At 36.0% G+C, this 22,500-nt stretch overlaps 2 protein-coding genes across 5 annotated transcripts in view; one reads left to right on the top strand and one right to left on the bottom strand.

Moving 5' to 3' along the window:
- The window catches only part of LOC106870962 (ras-related protein Rab-4B), a 134,944-nt gene extending 126,800 nt beyond the window's left edge, over positions 1-8,144 (top strand). For all 4 annotated transcript variants that reach the window (XM_052971906.1, XM_052971904.1, XM_052971907.1 and 1 more), the window contains one exon: positions 7,662-8,144. The gene's annotated coding sequence lies outside the window, so the exon portion shown is untranslated. The remainder of the gene's footprint in view (positions 1-7,661) is intronic.
- Positions 8,145-10,500: 2,356 nt separating this feature from the next.
- Positions 10,501-22,500, bottom strand: part of LOC106870966 (radial spoke head protein 6 homolog A) — a 24,884-nt gene continuing 12,884 nt past the window's right edge. Inside the window, exons 5-10 of the mRNA XM_014917213.2 lie at positions 22,338-22,454; positions 19,570-19,667; positions 16,471-16,612; positions 15,760-15,866; positions 11,973-12,229; positions 10,501-10,866 (exon numbers count right to left, since the gene is read on the bottom strand). Coding sequence (XP_014772699.1) covers positions 10,638-10,866; positions 11,973-12,229; positions 15,760-15,866; positions 16,471-16,612; positions 19,570-19,667; positions 22,338-22,454 — 950 coding nt within the window. The 3' untranslated portion in view covers positions 10,501-10,637. The remainder of the gene's footprint in view (positions 10,867-11,972; positions 12,230-15,759; positions 15,867-16,470; positions 16,613-19,569; positions 19,668-22,337; positions 22,455-22,500) is intronic.

The raw sequence follows: 22,500 nt of genomic DNA, 5'->3' as shown, positions 1-22,500 counted from the left end.
ATAATGTCCCCCAAAACAATTTGTTGCTCCTTTCTCTCACCTTTCAACTCAAACTTGTCATATTCTTATAACATCATTATTATTATTATTATTACTAAGGTAGTGAGCTGAATTATTACCGAGTCAAACAAAATGTTTCGTGGCAGTTCTTCTGGCTCTTTACTTTCTGAATTTAAATTCTGCCGTGGTCAACTTTGCCCTTCATCATTTTGGGGGTCAATAGAATAAGTCCCAGTTGAGCAGAGGTGGTGGGGAGATGTCAATGTAAGTGACTCTCCTCTCTCCTCAAAATTGCTGGTCTTGTGACAAAATTGGAAATAATTATTATTATGGAGTTGGCATAAATGTTATAAAACTGGACCAGGCAGTCTGAAGTGTAAAGTTTTTGTTTGTGTCTTACTGTGCTTAATACAAAATCTTTCAAGGTTAATTCATCATTGAGATCAATAAATACTTGTAAAATGTTATGGTTGACATTGGTACAGTAAAGAGTTGCCACTGCTTTTATAAAACAGGTCAGGTTTCTCTTTCTTAGAAATAAAATCTTACAATTGACAATGGTCAAGTTGATGGATTATAGATTTTAAATTTGTATTCTGCTGCTAGTATTATTGAATGTATATCTTAGCTTTGTCTTAATTCCCTTAGTTGTGACCTATGCTCTGCATGGTATCAAGGCATTTCCGTCTGTCTTTATCTTTGGCAATGGATTGCAGTTTTCCCCAGGGGTAGCTGTCTGCCAGTGTTTCAGTTTCTATGGACCATCTGTCGTTTTGGTCTGCTGTGCTTCTGCTTTCTTCAGGGTGTCCATTGGAGGGCTTGCCCTGTAATGCTGGAAATGGGATTTCCGTAAGGTGTGTCACAGCCACATGAGAAACAACTATTTAATATTAGAGTATTTGAGACAATTATTAATGTCTGTTTGTAATCTTTATATTGTAGCTTTCCACCCCCACCTCAATTTTTTTTTTTTTTTTTTTTTTTTCTTGCATCTTCAGGGTTTGTTTTCATTTATTCTTTTTAATCCAGAAATAGAAAGGTCAATCAGTCTTGAAATTGAAACAGATCCCTATTCTCATTGAGGTTTTGCGTCTCTCTACCAGCAATGATTTGTTGCATTAGTTACCCTTACCATTTACAAATCAAATAAAACACACACATAGGTTCTAAAGAAAAAGAAACCAGGTGAGAAAAAGTTTTATAAACAAACAAAACCTTTGCAATATTAGAATTTAAAATATTTCTCTTAAATATTTTTTGCCCCCTTCTATTGTTTCTAATTTGCTGTTCGTCTTAACCTGACTGGTTTGATGTCAGGTCATTTGAAAATATCTTATAATCCCTCCAAAAAAAAAAAAAAATTCTCCTCTTATAACATCAAAGCTATAGTCTAACCTTTCTATTGTCAACGTTTTTTTGTTTTTTTTCCAGTAGGTCATTTCTTCTTCTGACAATGATAATGATGAGTTATTTTCAATGAAATTAACTGAACTTTTCTGTATACATCCTGGCTCTCTCTCTCTCCCTCATATCCATTTCCTGGCCTACAGCAGCATACACAGAATAGTAAAGTCTGTAAGGATTCTTTTAATCATAGCTCAGTTTCATATTTCCATCTGAACACTTGGAAACATGAAACTAAAGAGTTATGATTTAAGAAGCTTCAGCTTCAAATAAAATATATATATTTTGTTACATGTAATAAATATGTTCTCACTTTGTGCATACACTTCAATACCAGTGTTGTGTCAGCCTTAATAGTGTGTGTGTCTATGAGTGTGTGAGAAAGAGAAATAATGTTGCATTAATATCAGCTTCTGTTCCATATTAAGACACTGTTTGTCTTTAGCATTTCTTTCTTTTATCACCCTTATCCTGCTTCTTGCAGAGGGTTCTGACTGTGATAGAAGAGACCTTTGTTCTGATATTTTATTTACAATTTGAGAGAGTCTCTGTATGTTTACTTGACCTGCTAGAAAAAGCAGCCAAATTTTCCTCAAATCACATTTTACTGTCTCAGAAAAAGAGGAAGGTACATTCTAGGTACATTATAATTTGACAAATAAGATGGTATGATTATCATGTGTAATGCCCTTTGACCCTAGGTCTGCTTGATCAAAACTGACCTGGCGCCGCTAAACAACAAGAATTGAACTTGAAATCCAAAGACTGTTGGCATCTCCCTAAAAAATTATCACTCGATAACGAAATATTACCATGTTATAATAATTTGAATAAAACCTATTCTGTCAGGTTGGTGTAAATATAAGCCTATAGCTACCAGCTCCTCTTTATTTCTGTTAAAATTACAATAAATCTATAGAAAGACAGATAACTGATGTAATTTGTTATTGAGAAATCCCTTCTCTGCTCTGTCAGAAAACCCGAAAGTGTGTGTGTGTGTGTGTGTGTGTGTGTGTGTGATATCTTGTAAAACAGTTTATAAAAGTAGCAGCAGTATGAGGAAAGAAGATGGCATACCTGAGATTGAAAGATCAAGATTTTTTTGCTAAAAAATATTTTATAACTGTTGAATTTCATAAGAAATTAGGACTAAAGACTTCCCAGAAATATTTCATTAATTTGTTAGAGCATCGGATAAAATGCCTTGCAGTATATATTCTAGCTCTTTACAGTCCGAGTTCAAATCCTGTAGAGGTCATCGTTACCTTTTTATCCTTTCAGGGTTGATAAAGTACCTGTTAAATACTGGGGTCGATTTAATCAACTAACTCCTACCCCAAATTTCTGGTCTTATTCCTAGTTTAGAAATGATGACCATTACTAAATCCTCCCGAGGTTAATTAAAAATGCCTTAGGTATTTAGCCATGTCTGTTAATATTCTAAGTTTAGATCTTGCTGAGGTTGATTTTTGCCTTTCATCTGTCTTGGGTTGATAAAACGAGTACGAGTCAGATACTGGGGTCAATATATTTGTCCCCTTCCATCAAATTTGAAATCTTGTATCTATGTAAGAAAGTATTAGCGAGGTTGATTAATCCAAATCTACTGGAATATAATCTGTGGCATTATCTATAAGTGAGAAATTGTTTTAACATTAGTATATGAAACTATGTAGAATCCCATTATGGATGTTTTGTTTGTCTCCTTACCATTGCTTGACAACTGGTGTTGGTTTGTTTGTATCCCCATAACTGAGCAGTTCAGCAAAAAAAGGCTGATGGAATAAGTACCAGTCTTAAAAAATAATTACTGGGGTCAATTTGTTCAGCTAAGTCCTTCAAGGTGTGGTGCTCTAATATGGCTGCAGTCCAATGACTGAAACATGAAAGATTAATGGGAAGTATTATAAAGGAAATAGTAATCTTCTCACAAGACTGAAGTATAATATTGGTCCCCAATTAAAGCCATGTCATTTCACTAACACTAAAAATGCCTTTAGGAAATGCATGTGTATCACTGTATCTCCTATATATATATATATACAATAACAAAATATGGCACCTTGGTTTCTAGTCATGAAAAAGACCAACATTATGAAAAGTAAAATATGATGGTGCAGCAGATGGTTCCACATTGTTTCAACTGTCAGTTGCAACAGCTTCAGTCCTGTCATTTATGGCTTTGCCAAAAGCATTACTGCCAAGGCTTGTCATTTCCTATAAACATTCATAAATGTTCAAGTCAAACATTCTAGAGAATATATTTCATTTGGCTACGACAGTAATTAATGATGAATAGCTCTGTGGAGGCCATAAATGTTGACAGCTCTGTACATGGAAGCAGATTGCAAATTTGTATTTCTGTAGTTTCTAAGAGACTGCTAATTGCATAGATTTATAATATTTCATGGAATTTTACAATATTTTGATAAATAGATCTTTTAAAAAAATATGTAGTAAAGTAAGTCAGTTGCCAACTAGATGTGGATTGTTGCTAAGATATTAGATCATAATATTTTACGTTCATAGCAAAGCTATGGGAGACAAGAATGTAGATCTGCCCTGGTGAGCACTTTTATAGCGGTAGTACTTTTGGGTCTTCTATATAAACCTGTATAACTCAAGGGCTGTCCTGAGTGGCACACATTGTAGCTACACCACTGTTTCATGGTGTATTTTATTAAGAGCAAGTCAGCTTGGTGGATCTCCTTTCTCCTCAAGCAACACACTTGGAAGGATTTGAGTTCAGCACTGTAAGATAATAAAGCACTTATACTTACAGAGCTGTGGATTAACAGAATTGTTAGCATTGGCTAAAATATCTTGTGATATTATTGCTGTTTCTTCTGATTTCAAATTCCACCAATCCTCTTTACCTTTCTTTCTTCAGTGGTTGTACTTCTCATATACCACATATTGACTGTATCCTACCCCAAAATGTGTGGCCTTGTTATATTGGAAATTAGTTGCACAAAACTCTTGCTGCTTATAGTGGTCACCTATGTTTTCCCATTGTTTTCCCATTTAGGTGTGCTGGGCTATTTGAGAGTGATACGTCTTGACTTAGACACATAGCACGGCATTATTGATGGGATATGATCCTTGAATATTTCTATGAAACATTCTAACTACTTGGCCAACTAGAGCTGTCCTTTATTAAATGTTTCTACTAGAAATATTCTTAAATGTTCTGTGAACTGGATATCAGTTGGTGGCTGAAGATGTTTTATATCTAAATGAAGCTAACCAGATCCATTTCAGATTGATCACACCATTAATGGGCATGAGCAACTGGAAACAGCTGAGTTATGTTTTTGGCATGAAGTTTAGGTTAATCTAACCAGAACATAATTGTCGGTAAATCTATAATGTATCATTAACACTAAAATATGACTTTGAACTGAGGAAGTTTTATTACTGGAGCATTTATTAAATTTGATTAAAATTTAATAGATACTATATGATTAATCTTAATTGTTAAGATAATAAAGCATACACATGCATATATATATATACACACGCACACATACACCTGTTCTATTATCTTAGCATCAAGTCCTATCTTTGTACCGATGACATACAGCTATTACTACCACTGATATTATACATGTATGTCCTTATATATAAGTGATTGTATGTAATGTATATAAGTTAAATGGTAACCATTTCTCTGATCTAAATCTCTGTAGCATGATAAACCTTTGCCAATATCATGGAAATCAGAATGCTCTTCTCCCACAACCAGTGTGATCCAGTGCAGAGTATATAGAAAATATTTGATATATATGTCTATGTATATATTCATGTATGTATAAATATATGTAAAATAGTATTAACTATTTGTTCTTAATATCAATTGTAAAACGGAGTCAATTGGTTGAATTTAGTCTTCAAGCCTTTATAAATATTTTAATTTCTCTATCATTTTAGAGTATTTTACATTTTTGCTTGGAATGGCAAATTTTAGATTCTGTATTTTGTTATATATATATTGATAAATCATCTTGTACTGTGGTGTTTCTTGTCATTGTTCTGAAAATTAGTTCTGTAGTTAGAGCATTGGACAAAATGCTTTGCAGGTTTTTTTTTTTTTTTTTTTTTTTTTTGGCTTTTTATGTTCAGAGTTCAACTTTGCCTTTCATCCTTCTGGGATCAATAAAATGTAGCACCAGTGAAACAACTTAAATCTTAAGTCTAGATGATGATGATGATGATGATGATGTTAAGAAGAAAGTAGAAAAAGAATTGATTATCAAAAATGACTTAAGATTAACATTGAAGTTAGTGATGTGGTGGTGATGATGATAATGTCTGCCAGGTTTCTTTCACACCTTAAATATTTGATTGGGAGGCAGTTTTAAAGAAAGTTAAAATTTGCAAAACAGAATTTTTTTTTTTTTAAACCGTCTTTCCAAAAATTTCTTTGATTTTTTTCTTCTAAATAATTTTATTCCTAGGTATTTAAAAAATTTTTTTTTTTTAATTTAATTTTTTTTTTTCTTAAGGTAGTGAGTTGTTAGAATCATTACCATACTGGACAAAATGCTTAGCAGCTTTTCTTTTAGCTCTTTACATTCTGAGTTCAAAGAGACCATCAAGGTTAACTTTGCCTTTCATCCTTTCGGAGATGATTAAATAAGTACCAGTTGAGTACTGGGGTCAGTGTGATCTACTTACTCTTTCCCTTAAAATAGCTGGCCTTATGCCAAAATTTGAAACCATCAACATTATTTTTAATCCCTTTTCTTAATAACACATCATATATGTAGGAGCCAGCTGGATGTTTTGTAAGATTCTGATATAATCTGTTGCATCAGGGGCATAAATAAATTTATCTATTTATGTCGGGTTATTTCAGATAATATGCCAATAAAGATTTGGTGCACCATATAAACCCTATGTTGCTTTTGAAGAGGGTGGGCTACTATGTAGCTGAGTCCGAATCTATTACACTGTTCTCTCTCTTTCTCTCACACACACAATTCTGGAAAGAAACAGTTTCTCCCCCCACCCCCATATAGTCTCTTAGAGAAATCTTTACGTTTTCTTTATTATAGAGATGTTCCTAATTAACTGTCAGTTTTTACTAATACGATTATATAGATATATATATTAAAGCATGTTGATTCAACAGTGAAATTATTTTTTTTAATTTCTTAAAATTATCTCCCTTTATTCAGAGTTTCTTAACTATTATCACAAGGTTTTTATTGTTTGTTTTCCTTCTCTGTCCGCAATGGAAATTTCAGTAAATTAAGAATTTACCATGTGTGGCATTCTGTACACCTTCCAGTTGAGTTATATATATATATATATATATATATATATATTCCTTTGTATACCAACTCAAGGGTTGTGGCCATGCTGGGCCACCACCATGTATATATATGTATATATATATATATATATATATATATATATATATATATATATATATATATATGTATGATTGAGTGGACAAATGAAAGAAAGTAGCACTTGAAACAATTGGTAGAAGTTTCAGATTTGGTTCTATGAGCCTGACAAATTAGGTTCGTTTGGTGAACCTACAAAAATTTAAGTTGCATGAAGCTGAATCAAACTGTTATTAAATGAAATGTATGTATAACATACATACATACATACATATATATATATAGCAGTTTAGTTTCCTCAGAATTTTTGTGTTATTATTAGTAAAAGAAATAATAAATTTAGACAAATATAGACTATACTGAAATAAAATTACAACAATGGATGATACTGTTAATATTAGTTCTTGTACTACTAGCTTAATCTTCACATTGAACTGTTTTTTTAACATTCTCATCTACGCTACATTGCTTTTGGTTTTGTCTCCAACCATCATTCCTGCATGTGTACATTGCACCCAAGGATCAGAGATCAAATCAGTTGAAGTGTAGTATAGATGTAAATATTCAAATATTTTTTTTTCTCTCCAAAGACGAAGTTAATAGTTTGAAAAGTTATAGTGTTGGATAATAACTGTAGTTGAAACACAAGCACACACAATCACTTCCCTGTACTTCAGAAGTTTTAAAGAAATTCTATTTTATTTTCCATATGGATACATTGAGTGTACTTTTACCATCTTTGCTGTTGGTGCTTGTCTCGATTTCCATTTAGTTCCAGTTTCTTACTGAAAAAGCATTGCAAAAACATTGTTAAAAAATTTTTTTGTGTTTTTGTTTTATTTTTGTCTCCCAACAGCTTTTCTTTTTCTCATCATAACAACTTTCTTTTTTTTTTCCTTTCAGAACATTTTTTTCACTTCTGTTATGGCTCAGCCTTGACATTAAATGCTGTAAATAATACTTAAAATATTTCTTTTCTAAAAGAAAAGAGAGAAAAAAAAAATCATACATAAATAAACTAAAACTAATAATAATAATGATATACAGAAATATATTAAAAAAAAAATTGAGATTAATAAATTTTATGGATAAATGAAAATATTCATCTCTTAAAACAATTATGGAATTTTAAATATGGAAACTCAATTCTGAAACAATCAATCATTTATTTTTATTTTATTATAATAATTATTATTATTATTTTGACATCTTATTCTTATTTTTAATTAGAATTATCACTTTTTTTTTCTTTGTTCAATGCCTGCTCCTCTCAAGTTTTGATGTACAATGCAGTGTCAAATGTAAATAGACTGCTTCCATCTAACCAAATGCTTGTGTGTTTTGGAAACATGTGAATAAAATGTCAATAAACTACTTTGTTACATATTACGTATTTTTGTTACTTTATTTTTTGATTTTGTTTTTCTGTTTTTCTTTTATCATCTAATCGTTTCAGACATTGGACTATGGCCATTCTGGGGCATCATTTTGAAGGGATTTTAGTTGTTGAATAAATCAGTCCTGGTACTTATGGTGTTTTAACTTTTTTTTTTTGTTTTTTAATCTAGTACTTTATCAGACTCTTTAGCTGAACTGCTAAGTTAATGGGAACATAAACCAACACATGTAAAAGGAGGAGGTGGGTGACAAGCACATAAATATATATGGTGCAGGCATGGCTGTGTGGTAAGAAACTTCCTTTCCAATCACATGGCTCCAGGTTCGGTTTCACTGTGTGGCACTTTGGGCAAGCGTCTTCTATCATCTTGGGCCAACCAAAGCCTTGTAATTGGATTTTGCAAATGGAAACTGAAAGAAGCCCATTGTATATATATATATATATATATATATACACATAATATGTGTGTGTATCTTTGTCCCCCATTCCTTGACAACTGGTGTTGGTGTATTTATGTCGTCATAATCTAGCAGTTCGGCAAAAAGACCAAAAGAACAAGTTCTAGGCTTAAAAAAAAAACTATTCTGAGGGCAATTTGTTCAGCTAAAACCCTTCAAGGTGGTGCCCCAGTATTGCTGCAGTCAAATGACTGAAACAAGTAAAATATATATATATATAATACAAGGTGGGCCAAAAATCACACAAAATGAGTTCAATACACACATTTGTACATAATGAACAAAATGAATAATATAAATATAATGTCAAATGTCTTGGTGCATGACTTTTGGACCACCCTGTATATTGTGTGCTTGTGCTTGTTGCCCACTTCCCCCTTTTTACATGTATCGGTTTGTTTATGTTCCTCTAACTTAGTAGTTCACCAAGAGTCTGATAAAGTACTAGACTAAAAAAAAAAAAGAAAAACAAATAAAAAATCATAAGTACCGTAGTTGATTTATTCAACAACTAAAACCTTTCAAGATGGTGCCCCAGAATGGCCATAGTCCAATGTCTAAAACATTGTCCCTATCTTTGCCTATGTTCCACAGGCTGGACAGGGGCTGATGACCAGAAAGACCAATTCTATGAGGTCATTCTGCAGACAACCTCAACGACAAATGGCAGAGTCTTAGTTATTGTGGCTGACCACTTTAATGGACACGTTGGGCAGCATTCCCATGGGTGTATGTGGTGGTTATGGCTTTTGACCCCAGGAATGAGAAGGGAACAAGTCTACTGGAGTTCTGTAATGCAAATGATCTCATGATCTGCTACATGAACTTCAGAAAACCAGTCAGCCACCTAATCACTTATTAGCCAGGTGGGAACATAAACCAGGTTGATTATCTCTTCACCAGGCAATGAGATAGGCAGATGCTCAGAAATGCAAAGTCTTTCTCAGGTGAACAGTGTACACCCCAACATAGGCTGCTAGTTAGTGACTTCAGAATTAGGGCTAGAAAGTCTTGGAGAAATAAACCATACTAGAAAGGATTATGGAAACTCAAAAACCCAGCAAACCAGCAGAAATTTAGAGATTCTAATAGAAGCCTCTGATGATAGAGAGGAGGAAGGGACATATAACTTAAAGGACAATTGGAAGTTCCCATGGACAATCTACTGGAGGCCACTGACCAAATCTGTGGCTGGTGCAAAGTCCCAGCTAGGCCGAGGGTGACATGGTGGACAGTGCTCACTGTATCGCTACTTTCTCCGCCTCCTCTTTATACTCAGGTTCATCTTTCATACCTCCAGACTTTGCATAGTTTGTATATTATCATCATTATCATTCTTTAACATCCACCTTCCATGCTGGCATGGGTTGGACAGTTTGACAGGAGTCAGCCAGGCAGAAGACTGCACCAGACTTCTGTGTCTGTTTTTGGCATGGTTTTTATGATTGAATGTCCTTCGTAACACTAACCAGCTTGCAGAGTGGACTGAGTGCTTTTTATGTGGCATCAGCACAGGTGAGGTCAGTTTTGGTATGATTCCTTACAGCTGGATGCCCTTTCAAACACCAACCACTTTACAGTGTGGATTGGATGCTTCTTATGTGGCACCAGCACTGGCAGAGTCACCAAGAAACTTGCAAGACCAAAAGTCATTTGCAAGGAAAGGGGGCATTGGAGGGGGTGATCTTGTGTCAGATATGAAAGGTTAGAACTGTGTTAAGGGTACACATGTCTGTGAAATGCTCAGCCACTTGCACGTTAATTTCACGGGCAGGCTGTTCCATTGATCAGGTCAACTGGAACCGTTGTCATCATAAGTAAGAGAATGCCAAACATCATCATAACAAAATAAAGCAAAAGTGAACGTAACAGCAGTACACATGTATTTGAAATGGCAATCATGATTTTATTAAGAGACAGTTGTTATAGAATTGTTTCACACCTGTAAATTCGCCAAACATATGATTTATTGAAACTAGAAAAATAAATAGTTCTGGGATATCTAAAGTTTTGTTTAAAGTTTTAAGCCTCTTCTTCTTCCTCTTCCTCCTCTTCTTCTAATTCTTCTTCAGCTGCGGCATTAGCCTGCTGCTCAGCTCTCAAGGCAGCTTCTTGCTCTGGAGATGGATCATCAATCTCGATCACTTCTGGCCCATCTAAGTATTCTTCCATTGGGGCTGGTATTAGAGGTGGGGTGTAGTTTTCAGCCGCTGCCTTGTGACCCCAGCCAAGGTAAATGTTTTCAAATTTCCTGCAATGATTAAAACGGGAAAGAAAAAAAAAAAACAACTATAAAACAACTAAAACAAACAAACATCAGTTTACCTGTCTGATGACAGGTTGTAGCCTTAAACCACAATGGCAAAATAGAATTTTATTCTATTTTTGCTTTTCTATTCAATTAGATAACAGAAATGCATGACTGCCTATTCATTCTTTTGTTGTAGAATTCACCTCATCTAAGTGTTGATGGATCTTGAAGTAGGAACAAAAAAAAAAAAGAGCTCAGTAAGAACTTATATCTAGATGTGAAAATGAGCTTTAATATTTTCCATTAGTTAAACCCACCATTAATAAAATATCAGCTCAACTGACTTATACAAGGGCCATTCTCTTGTGATGTACATGACAGTCAGAGATACAAAGTAGGAAATATCTAAGCTGTTAGTGTTGAGCATTTAAAAGAATTATATCGATTCATTTTCACAGTGTAGTTCGACAACCTAGGCGGGTAGTAAATAAAAAGATTTTCATCTGCAATGTATGTTGAATTTTTTGAGGAGGATCCAAAAATTGTGACATATGTGGCAGTGTACCAAATAACCTGAAAATATTAACAGCTAATTTCTCTGAATTTCTCCAGAGCAGCATAAAAAAGTCTCATTGTGTTTATTTATAGTGGACCTGAAATTTTGAAAACTGCTAATGAATTTGCTGGATAACAATGTTTGTGGTCATAATTCTCATTTTCCTGGTGTGATATGCATGACAAAAAAGTTTCCATTTTAAAGACAGCACTGTAAAGAGCTTAATGGTTGGTGTTAGGAAGGGCATCCAGTTATAGAAACTCTGCCAGATCAGATTGGAGTCTGGTGTAGCCATCTGGTTCACCAGTCCTCAGTCAAATCGTCCAACCCATGCTAGCATGGAAGGCGGACGTTAAATGACGATGACGATGATGATGATGATGATTTATTTTTTACAGGGGTCTAAATGAACCACTTCAACATACCTTTACATATATATAATGATTTTTCCCCAAGCTTTCTAAAAATTTTTGAAAACATTTTGGTGTAACTCTCACAAGAATGGTCCTATATCTTTTCTGGTATAACTCATACAAGAGAACATACTAACCTACTTGTGGAAAAAGTACTGGCACCAGGCCATAAGTTGGATTTTAATACAGCAACAGCATACTGTGGGATAAGTGACGATGAGGCAGATAATGTCCAAGGTATTATTCCATTGAGACTAATGTCTTCAGAGAGTGGAGTTAATAGAGGTGGGCCAATTTCAGGCTGAGGTTCTTCCATTTCTTCTCGTTCTTCTTCTTCATCTTCTTCAATCTCTTCCTCAGTTTTGGCAGTTGCGTTAAACCATTTACATCGCCCCTACAGGATAAAGAATACATTTATATCGGTTTAAAGTTTTGGCACAAGGTCAGCAAAGTTTAGGAGAGGGATTAAGTAGATTACATCAACCCCCAGTGCTCAACTGGTACTTATTTTATCGACCCAGGAAGGATGGAAAGCAAAGTTGACATTGACAAAATTTGAACTCAGTACGAAAAGATGGATGAAATACTTATTTCTTTACTGCACACAAGGAGCTACACACAGAGGGGACAAACAAGGACAGACAAACTCAGTATGAAAAGATTGGATGAAATGCTGCTAAGCATTTTGCCTGGCATGTTAATGGTTCTGCCAGCTTACCAACCTTAAGAAAATTTTTAAAAAAACATTTATATTAACCAGAGGAAACCTCTGTAAAGTTGCTTGATCTACTAGAAATAGCAACCAAATCTTCTGAAAATCATATTTTACCATCTTAAAAAATGTAGAACACTTTATATATGGTAATGCCATGAATTTAGAGGGGGTCATCTCAAAAGTTTTTAGAGGGGAAACCAGTATTTCCTGATGTAGTTGTATAATTGATGGAATAATACATGATTTTATATTTATTTAGTTACTATTTTCTTTTCTTTCTAATTTTTACTGTTATCCATTTACGTTTTTCAAGCAGTTTGTAGATTAATTAATGGCAAAACAAGAAATTTTATGTAAACTTTTCTTGGATACATTGGACAACATAGTTTTAGATATATTATATGTGAAAAAAAAAACTACTTGAGTGGTCATAATTGGAATCATCATCATTATTTAACATCCGTTTTCCATGTTGGCATAGGTCGGAACTGGTAAACCAAAGAGCTTCACTAGACCTCAGTCTGTTTTGGCTTGGTTTCTATGGCTGGATGCCCTTCCTAATGACAACCATTCCACAAAGTGTACTGGGTGCCTTTTACATGTCACTGACATGAGCACTTTTTATATGTCACTGGCCCAAGTGCCTTTCATATGTCACCAGCACCAGCCACAACCAGGATTTTACTTAGCTTGGCGTGTCTTCTCAATACATTTGATAATACATCATACCTGATCAGGTATGATTTACAGTTAAACAAAAACCCTACAGAATAAGTTACATTTTTGCTAGGTATATTCCACCATTTATATCAAAGCTACAGGCTAAAATACTTTTTTGGTAGCTGAGTTCAATTTATAGTAATACTACAGGTTAAAATGGAGTCAACAAGAATACCAATCTGAACAATTTCAAGTAAAAAGAATTTTTATTTTATTGAATAATATTTGAGCAACAAAAGTAATAAGCTGATAAAAAGAAAAAGTGGTTGGGCACTGGACTAACACATAACAAGCATCTGGCTTGAACTGATGTAATGAGCTGGATGTGCGGAAACATATCTACTGCTTCCAGGATCTGTAATCATGACAGAGCAGAAAACTAACGAGCATCAAGAAAGGAAGAAAGAAAGAAAGAAAGAAAGAGCAGAAAAATATGAATTAAGAAGTCTAATAAAGAACCCTTGGTTCAAAAGTAATCACTAAATAAGCTATAACACCCAGCAGCAAGGCTCACTCCAGGTCACACACCTGTAGGGTAAGCTATATATATACCAATCTATCTGTCTGTCTGTCTGTCTATTTATTTGTCTGTCTGTCTGTCTCTATTTTTCACTCTGTCTATCTTTCTATTTGTTTATTTATACATCTATCTATCTATCTATCTATCTATCTATCTAATTTCAGGGTTCTTGAAAAGGTCACAGACACTCCTCCTCTTTTTCACCTCTTCTTCTTCTTTTTCCTCTCCTTCCACCGCCTTCTTCCCTCTTCTGCCTCCTCCTTTCCTCTTCTGCCTCCTCCTTTCCTCTTCCTCCTCCTCCTCTTCCCTCTCTCTCCTCCATCCATACCTCGTCCTATTCCCCTTCTCTTATCTTCTAGTTCGATATAAAAATAAAGTTTAATATCCATCAGGTTCGACTTTTATATTGTCTCTGAGTCAAAGAAATAGCTACTGGGATCTCTTTAATCAACCATACCCAACCAACTGTACATCTTTCGCTTCGTGAATACGTCAGAACCTAATAGATAATCCAAAAAGAAACAAATAAAGACTGGATGGGGGGAGGATTACAAAAACTTAGCCTTATTCCAGTTGGCTCTTCACAAAATTCAAAAAACAATTGCTTACTTAAAAAAATATCCCAATTGTCCACCTAACACATAGACATCAAAATTTACGCAACATAAGCTAGTTCTCATAGGGGAAAACAGTTACGTACCAAAAAGAGTGTTGTTAAAGTCTAAACTTGCAGTGAATATTGTTCAAGGGAGATAATTATAACTATTTTAATGGATCTTTAAATGAATTACTTCCCTTGACTAATTTCATCTTTTTTCGCTTAATTTTTTCAGTCGTCTGGATAATACTAATTTTTGTATAGAACCAAGCATAAAGAAATTATTATAAATTATAATCTATGACCTACAAATTATAATCCACTTGAGCCTGTCCTTGGTTTTATGATATAAACTGTTTTAAAGTGATCTAAATTAAAAGCATTCTTCGTTATTTAAAAATTAAATGAAACAACGAGGGTGTATTCCAGTTCGGGATAATATATACTATGAAATCAATCTAGCAATAACTAGCATGGAAATTTTAACCTAAAATGGACGTCGTGGTGGTGATGATGATGATGATAAAATAATAATGAGGATAATAGCGTCCAACTTCATGATTTACATGTTACTAGAATTATTCTGTAGTGTCAAAATAAATTGTAGCCAATACAGGTACAATATCCAGTCAGTTATACCAAACCACCAACATTTAAACAACCATGCCCAATAGTCTCATTCCAGGAAGGTGAAAAGGTGGTGGAATAGTACAATGGATGAAGTCATAAAAACTAGAAGACAAGCCTTGAAAAAGATTAGAAGAAAGAGGAGTGCATGAAACAGTAACAGATAAGGCAGTAAGAGAAGCTGGATGTTGTGTATACATAACAGAGAGGGAAAGCTGACAGAGATTTATAAGTGCTTTGTGACAAAAGAAAGAGAGATGTGAGATTTTCTGATCATGAAACAGAGAATCAGAAATCTAAGTTGGTATCAATGGTGTTGGCGCTGCTGCTGCTGTCATCACCTGTCATCACCATTGCCAGTGATGTTATTGTCATCATCATCATCAACTGCAGCAGCAGCATCGTCATCATTGTCATTGTTGTCATCGTCGTCGTCGTCGTCGTCATCATCATCATCGTTATTGTTGATGTCGCCGTCATCGTCATCACCATCTTAATATCTGTTTTTCTATACTTGCATGAGATAAATAAGTACATTAAAGAGGGAGAGAAAGTGAAGCAGGAAGAGAAAGAGAAGGAAAGAGAGAGAGAGAGAGAGAGAGAAATATAGAGTGGAAGAGATAGAAACAAAGAGAGAGAGTGGCGGAAAAGAGAGAAATAGAGAGGGAAGTAAATAGGATAGAATAAAACAAGAAAGGGTAGAAAGAGAGAGAGAGAGACAGACAGACAGAGAAGTAAACTGACCTGTGGTAAAATGTGCAAGGTATGATGGACCCAGTTATTTAAGGATTCACACAGTTCTCTCATTGTAAGTCCATCAAAGTCGATGTTTTCGATGTAAGTGTCCCGTACTGGAAAAAACCAAAAGATTGAAATGAAAAGATGATTTGAACATTGGGAAGCATTTGAGTGGGATGTGGCTCAATGGTAGAGTCTTTGCTTTGCATGCAAAAGGCCCCAGGTTCAATACGTAGCATCTCCAAAAGCAGGCTGGAGATGTGTTTTTGTTTATAAGTGCAAGGTGGCTATGGGGTAAGAAGATAATTTGCCAACCACGTGGTTTCATGTTCAGTGCCACTGTGTGGCACCTTGGGCAATTGTCCTCTACTATAGCTTCAGGCTGACCAAAGTTTTGTGAGTATATTTGGTAGAAGGAAACTGAAAGAAGCCCATCATGTGTGTGTGTGTGTGCATGCGCACGCATGCATATGTGTGTATGTTGGATTGTTTACCTCCCCATAACTTAGTGGTTCAGCAAAAGAGGCTGATAGAAAATGTACCAGACTTGCAAAAAAAACAAAAAAAAAACATAAGCACCGGGGTTGATTCTTTCAAACAAACCTTTCGAGGTGGTGCCCCAGCATGGCCACAGTCCAATGACTGGAACAAACAAAAGATAAAAGAGGAATTGATAAAACAACAGCTAATGGAAACATGAGATGTTCTGGGACTTACCCTCGCCTTCTTCTTCCTCTTCCTCTTCCTCATCAAATTGGTAGTACCCCATTATTGAGGCCTGGGTGCCAGCACTGATGCGTGCAATTTGAGCTCGAAGATAGTTCATTTCATTACCAGGAAATGGAGGATATGTGATTATCTAGGAGAAATAAAGAACCACATAGATTATATGATGGTATTTGTCATTCAAAAATACTAATTTAACCCATTACCTACCAGTGATCTCATATGAGATCACTTAAAAATTACAAATTTCTTAATTATCTGTCAATATTTACACATATCTAACCTTTTTGCTATATCTACTAGGTATATTTCTCTGATATTCAAATGAGGTTTGCTAATTTTTCACCCAATATCTTGCTTATTTCTATTTAAAATATTATTTTGAAATGTTATTTTGATCATTCCAGTGTGTTTCTAAGGCTGTTTTATGCTAGAAATCAAAGTTTCATAAAAAAATTCCAGTTAATAGAATTATAGGAGGTAATGGGTTAATACAGAAAAGATGGGATTTGAATCATGTATCTATCACTTGTTGGGTAACTGTGTTACTAAACTCACTACATATTACAGGGTGGAGCAGAGAGGATGGACGTTTTTGAAAAATTCACAAAATCATTAATTTTAGCTGCAAACAAATTTTATTGACATCAATGTGTTCGTATTGAATTAGCATTTGTCAAAATCAAATGTGGAAAACAACATCCATTATGTGGTATCCTTTTTCATTGAATCATTTCTGAAGACTTTTTTGGAAGTTGACCTCCACTCTCTCCAGCATTGTCCTGTCAATTTGGGTAACATTGCTCTCCTAGATTTTCAAGAGCCCAATAACAACAGTTCTGTTGATTCACCATGCCATTGAGATAAAAATGAGCTTCATCACTCATTAACAAAATGAGGTTGTCATTTGCTTCAAATATTGTATCCATCTCTTGTGCAAAGTTAAGCCACTGTGCATAATCCCATGGTTTCAACTGTTGCCCAATGACCAATTTGTACAGGTGGAAATGCAGATCTTCATGCAAAATATGCCTTACTCATTGATTATTAATGCCAAATTCAGTGGAATGCCTTTGAGCAGAGCGATTCGGACTCTATATCAAAGCTTGTCTGACACATTCCACATTTTCCGGGGTCCGTACCATTCGTGGTGTCCCAACCGGTCTCCTGTTCGTTAGTGTATCTTGTGTAAAAAGTGCATTCACCCAATGTCAGATTCTGTTACAGGTGGGAACAGCCTGATTTCGGTGAATCTTGAAGTGATGCTGAAACTCATGCTAAGCTGCTGAGACAGACTCGTTATTCTTCCTGTAATTGTTGTAAGCAAACACACGATGCTCTATCGTCCACAGCCCCATAGCTTCACCTGAAAAGTAAAGATGCTAAGACATCACGGACTGAATGTTACCTGTCGGACATATGTTCCTCCCCCTGGGGCTGAGTAATACCCATTTCAAAAACGTCCGTACTCTCTGCTTGACCCTGTACCTAACATTCCATAGTTTTATGTTAAATGGTAATGACCCTTTTCGTTCATGAATGACCATGGGATTGCATTTAGAAAGTTACCTCCAAGGCACAAGTCTGGACAAGATTGTTTATAGAAAACCAGCAGTCACCCATGCATATCAGCCTCTCCTCTCTATGCCACCGATGCTATCCAAGGGAAAGGCAAAGGCTGATGCAACTTGGTGCCAGTGACATCGCAACTCATTTCTACAGCTGAGTGAACTGGAGCAATGTGAAATAAAGTGTCTTGCTCAAGAAAACAACACACAGACCAGTTCAGGAATCGAACTCACAACCTCATGGTTGTGAGCCTGACACTTTAAACACTGAGCCATGCACCTTCAGTCTTATGGGTGTCTGCTTCAATGACCCTGAGAGCTATGCCAGTGGAGTGCAAGCTCCTGGTAGGTCTCCTGTGCTGGACAGGTCAAAAGATAGAGGCAAGACTAATATGGACCACCTCTTCCCAGAGGTAAAAATGAGTTTGTATAGAACCGACACCTCAACCTAGAAAACAAACAAAGTTACTGAAGTATAGATGACAATTCAAAACCAACAAGATTTGGGAGAGGAAGGGCTTCTCTTCTTAGAGAGTGGTGCAACAAAATGCAAAAGGCAGCAAGGATCCGACTGGAGAGAAGCAGAAATGATAGCCCAGCAGAGTCAAGAACAGTGGAGAAAAGTCATTGATGGTCTCTTCTCCATGGGAAGTGAAGGACTTAAGTGAAGAGGTTGTTAATTTGAAATGATGAGTTCAGTTCCTCCTGTACAAACTTGCCCATAGTATTCTACTTAAAAAAGCAGTCTTCTAAGTATATTTGTAGCCCAATTGGTCAAGGGACTAAGAACCATGTAACAATGTCACTTTCTGTATCATGATAACAAGTTAGCTTCTTGACACTGACAGTTCTTTTGTCCAATGGAAGCAGTTTACTAAGTCCGTCAAACAGATATCATACAACACTCTTTCCATGTTGGTAGTTTATCACCTCTCTTAACACTGTATCACTCTCTTTAACACTGTGTCACCTCTTTTAGCATTGTATCACTTCCCATAACACTTAAACATTGCTTTTAATTCTATATTACTTTTCCATAACACAGTGTCCTCACTCAACATTCAGCTATCTTCTTTAACCCTTTAGTATTTAAACTGGCCATATCCAGCCCAGATTTTCAACCTGTTTTATGTCCAAACCAGCCAAATTTGGCTTCTCACATCTCAACACTTTCACTCTAAAACTAAATAGTCACATCATTTAAGTCTCAAAGCTACAAGATAATGCATGATTAAAATCAAAACAATGTGAATAAATAAGCATTACATTTGATAGACTAATCTGAATGCTAAAGAGTTTAGAGAATGGTAGATCAGATTTAATAGGATCAGAGAAATACAAAATGTTCACTTTTTCAGGTACCAAAAGCTAAGCTTGGAACTGCTGCCAGTAAATTTCAATGCAACACATACAGTTATACAAGAAAAGCTCTCACTGTAGACATATAACAAGAGACATATACCTTTTTTTTTTTTTACTGAAACATGACATCACATTAAAATGAAATTGTTTTAAGACTTACTGGGGCATCTAATCTTCCAGTAAAATATTTCTTGATCTGTCTGGCAATTACAATCTGTATTGGGTTCACTAAAGGCAAACGTATCCAGGGTTTCCCAGCTGCAAATAGGAAACAAAACAAAATAATCAAAATAATCATTTAGCTTCAGTCAACATATATAACTACATCTTTTGGTACACCACATCATGTAAGTCAAAAAGTATGGACAGCAACTCTACTTATTGGGAGATCTACAAAGCTATTTTAGCATGGTCTTTTCTTCCATAATCTATTTATTATTGTTAATTTTACTTCATACAAGGCGATGAGATGGTAGAATTGTTGGCACGCTGAATGAAATGCTTTGCAGTATTTCGCCCATCGCTATGTTCTGAGTTCAAAGTCTGCCGAGGTTGACTATGCTTTTGTGCCTATTTTAAAAGGAGGTGCAATGGCCCAGTGGTTAGGGCAGCGGACTCGCGGTCATACCATCGTGGTTTTGATTCCCAGACCAGGCGTTGTGAGTGTTTATTGAGCGAAAACACCTAAAGCTCCACGAGGCTCCAGCAGGGGATGGTGGCGAATCCTGCTGTACTCTTTCACCACAACTTTCTCTCACTCTTACATCCTGTTTCTGTTGTGCCTGTAATTCAAAGGGTTAGCCTTGTCACACTGTGTCACTCTGAATATCCCCAAGAACTACGTTAAGGGTATACGTGTCTGTGGAGTGCTCAGCTACTTGCACGTTAATTTCACGAGCAGGCTGTTCCGTTGATCAGATCAACTGGAACTCTCGACGTAACCAATGGAGTGCCAACAACAATTTTATTTCATTTCTCATTTGTATAACAGTTATTTTCATTTCTGAGAAAGATGAATAACAAGATGAGGCTAGTCTTAGGTAGAACAACAGGAATGATGCCAAGCCTCAAAGAGCTGCTCCAGAGTCATTAATTTTACAAACTAACACCTTGCCAGGTCTACATTAGAGATAATCAAGATGTCTACTGGAACAATGTAAATACACCCAAGGCTTAATAGTATATATCTACAATCTACAGTTGTTTCATCTTAATGAAGGCAACACAATGACAGCTGTCAGCTGTGGAAGAGAAAAGATGAGACTATAGCTCAGTTTTTCAATTGTTTTTTTTTTGCTTATTAGTAGGAGGGATGGAATCTAGTTATAAAAAGAATTGTTTTAATGATTTGCAAACTCACTAAAACTATCATAACCTTGTTGTTGGCACTCCGTCGCTTACAACGTCGAGGGTTTCAGTTGATCCGATCAACAGAACAGCCTGCTCGTGAAATTAATGTGCAAGTGGCTGAGCACTCCACAGACATGTGTACCCTTAACGTAGTTCTCGGGGATATTCAGCATGACACAGTGTGACAAGGTTGACCCTTTGAATTACAGGCACAACAGAAACAGGAAGTAAGAGTGAGAGAAAGTTGTGGTGAAAGAGTACAGCAGGGTTCGCCACCATCCCCTGCCGGAGCCTTGTGGAGCTTTAGGTGTTTTCGCTCAATAAACACTCACAACGCCCGGTCTGGGAATCGAAACCGCGATCCTACGACCGCGATCCTACGACCGCGATCCTACGACCGCGAGTCCGCTGCCCTAATCAGTGGGCCATTGCGCCTCCACTATCATAACCATGCAGGTATAATTAATATTCATCATCATCATCATCATCATTTTAATGTTCATTTTTCCATGCTTGCATGGGTTGGACAAGGTTTAATTCCATGGCTGGATGCCCTTCTCGAGACTAATCTTCACCTGTTTCCAAGCAAGGTATTATTTCCCCATGGCCAGGCATGACTATGCAAGATTTTGGAAATGAATGATGTTGCTTATATAACAGTGACACTCATTTACAACTATCATGTGATGTGAAGATAAGGAGACATATATGCACGTTCATGCATACATATACATACACACACACACACTGAACTTCTCATAGTTTCCATCCACCAAATTCACTCACAAGGCTTTGGTTGGTCTGGAGTTATGATAGAAGACATTTGTCCAATGTGCCATGTGCAGGGACTGAACCTGAAACCATGTGGTTGGGAACCAAAATTCTGAACCACACAGCCACACCTGCACCTATCAATAATCTAGTAGTAAGATAATATAAAACAATAAAATATGGGGAAAACCAGAAATGGTACAGCTAATTATTATTGTTATAGCATGATATAAGAAAAATTCCACTGAGGTTGACTTTGCCTTTTATCCTTTCAGGGTCGATAAATTAAGTACCAGTTGCATACTCGGGTCGATCTAATCAACTGTCCCCCCCCCTGTCCCCCAAAATTTCGGGCCTTATGAGTAAAGGTGGTGAGCTGGCAGAAATGTTAGCTCGCTAGGTGAAATGCTTAGCGGTTTTTTGTCTACCGTTACATTCTGAGTTAAAATTCCGCTGAGGTCAACTTTGCCTTTCATCCTTTCGGGGTCAATAAATTAAGTACCAGTTGTGTACTGGGGTTGATCTAATCGACTGGCACCCCTTCTCCCCAAACATTTCGGTCCTTGTGCTTAGAGTAGAAAAGGAATCATTAGCACGCTGGACAAAATGCTGATTGGGATTTCGTCCGTCTTTACATCCTGAGTTCAAATTCCACCGGAATCAACTTTGCCCGTCATCCTCCCAGAGTTGATAAAATAAGTACCAGTTGGGTACTGGGGTCACTGTTATCAACTTACCCACCTCCCCCATAAATGCTGGCATTGTGCCAAAATTTGAAATCTATAAATAGACAGAGAGAGTACTTACGTTCATTGCAGACAAAATATGTCTTCTTATTGGTGCCGCTTCCTTTATCTTCTTTTGGTATAGGTGGAGGTGGCTTGTAGTCAATTTTGGGTACTCTATCTTCCACGATTGCTTCTTCTGCATGGTGTTACCAATCCAAGGAAGAGGGTACGAAAGAATTAAA

This window comes from Octopus bimaculoides, chromosome 11 (genome assembly GCF_001194135.2).
Source record: "Octopus bimaculoides isolate UCB-OBI-ISO-001 chromosome 11, ASM119413v2, whole genome shotgun sequence".
Classification (NCBI taxonomy): domain Eukaryota; kingdom Metazoa; phylum Mollusca; class Cephalopoda; order Octopoda; family Octopodidae; genus Octopus; species Octopus bimaculoides.
This window is presented reverse-complemented; position numbering and strand designations above follow the sequence as displayed.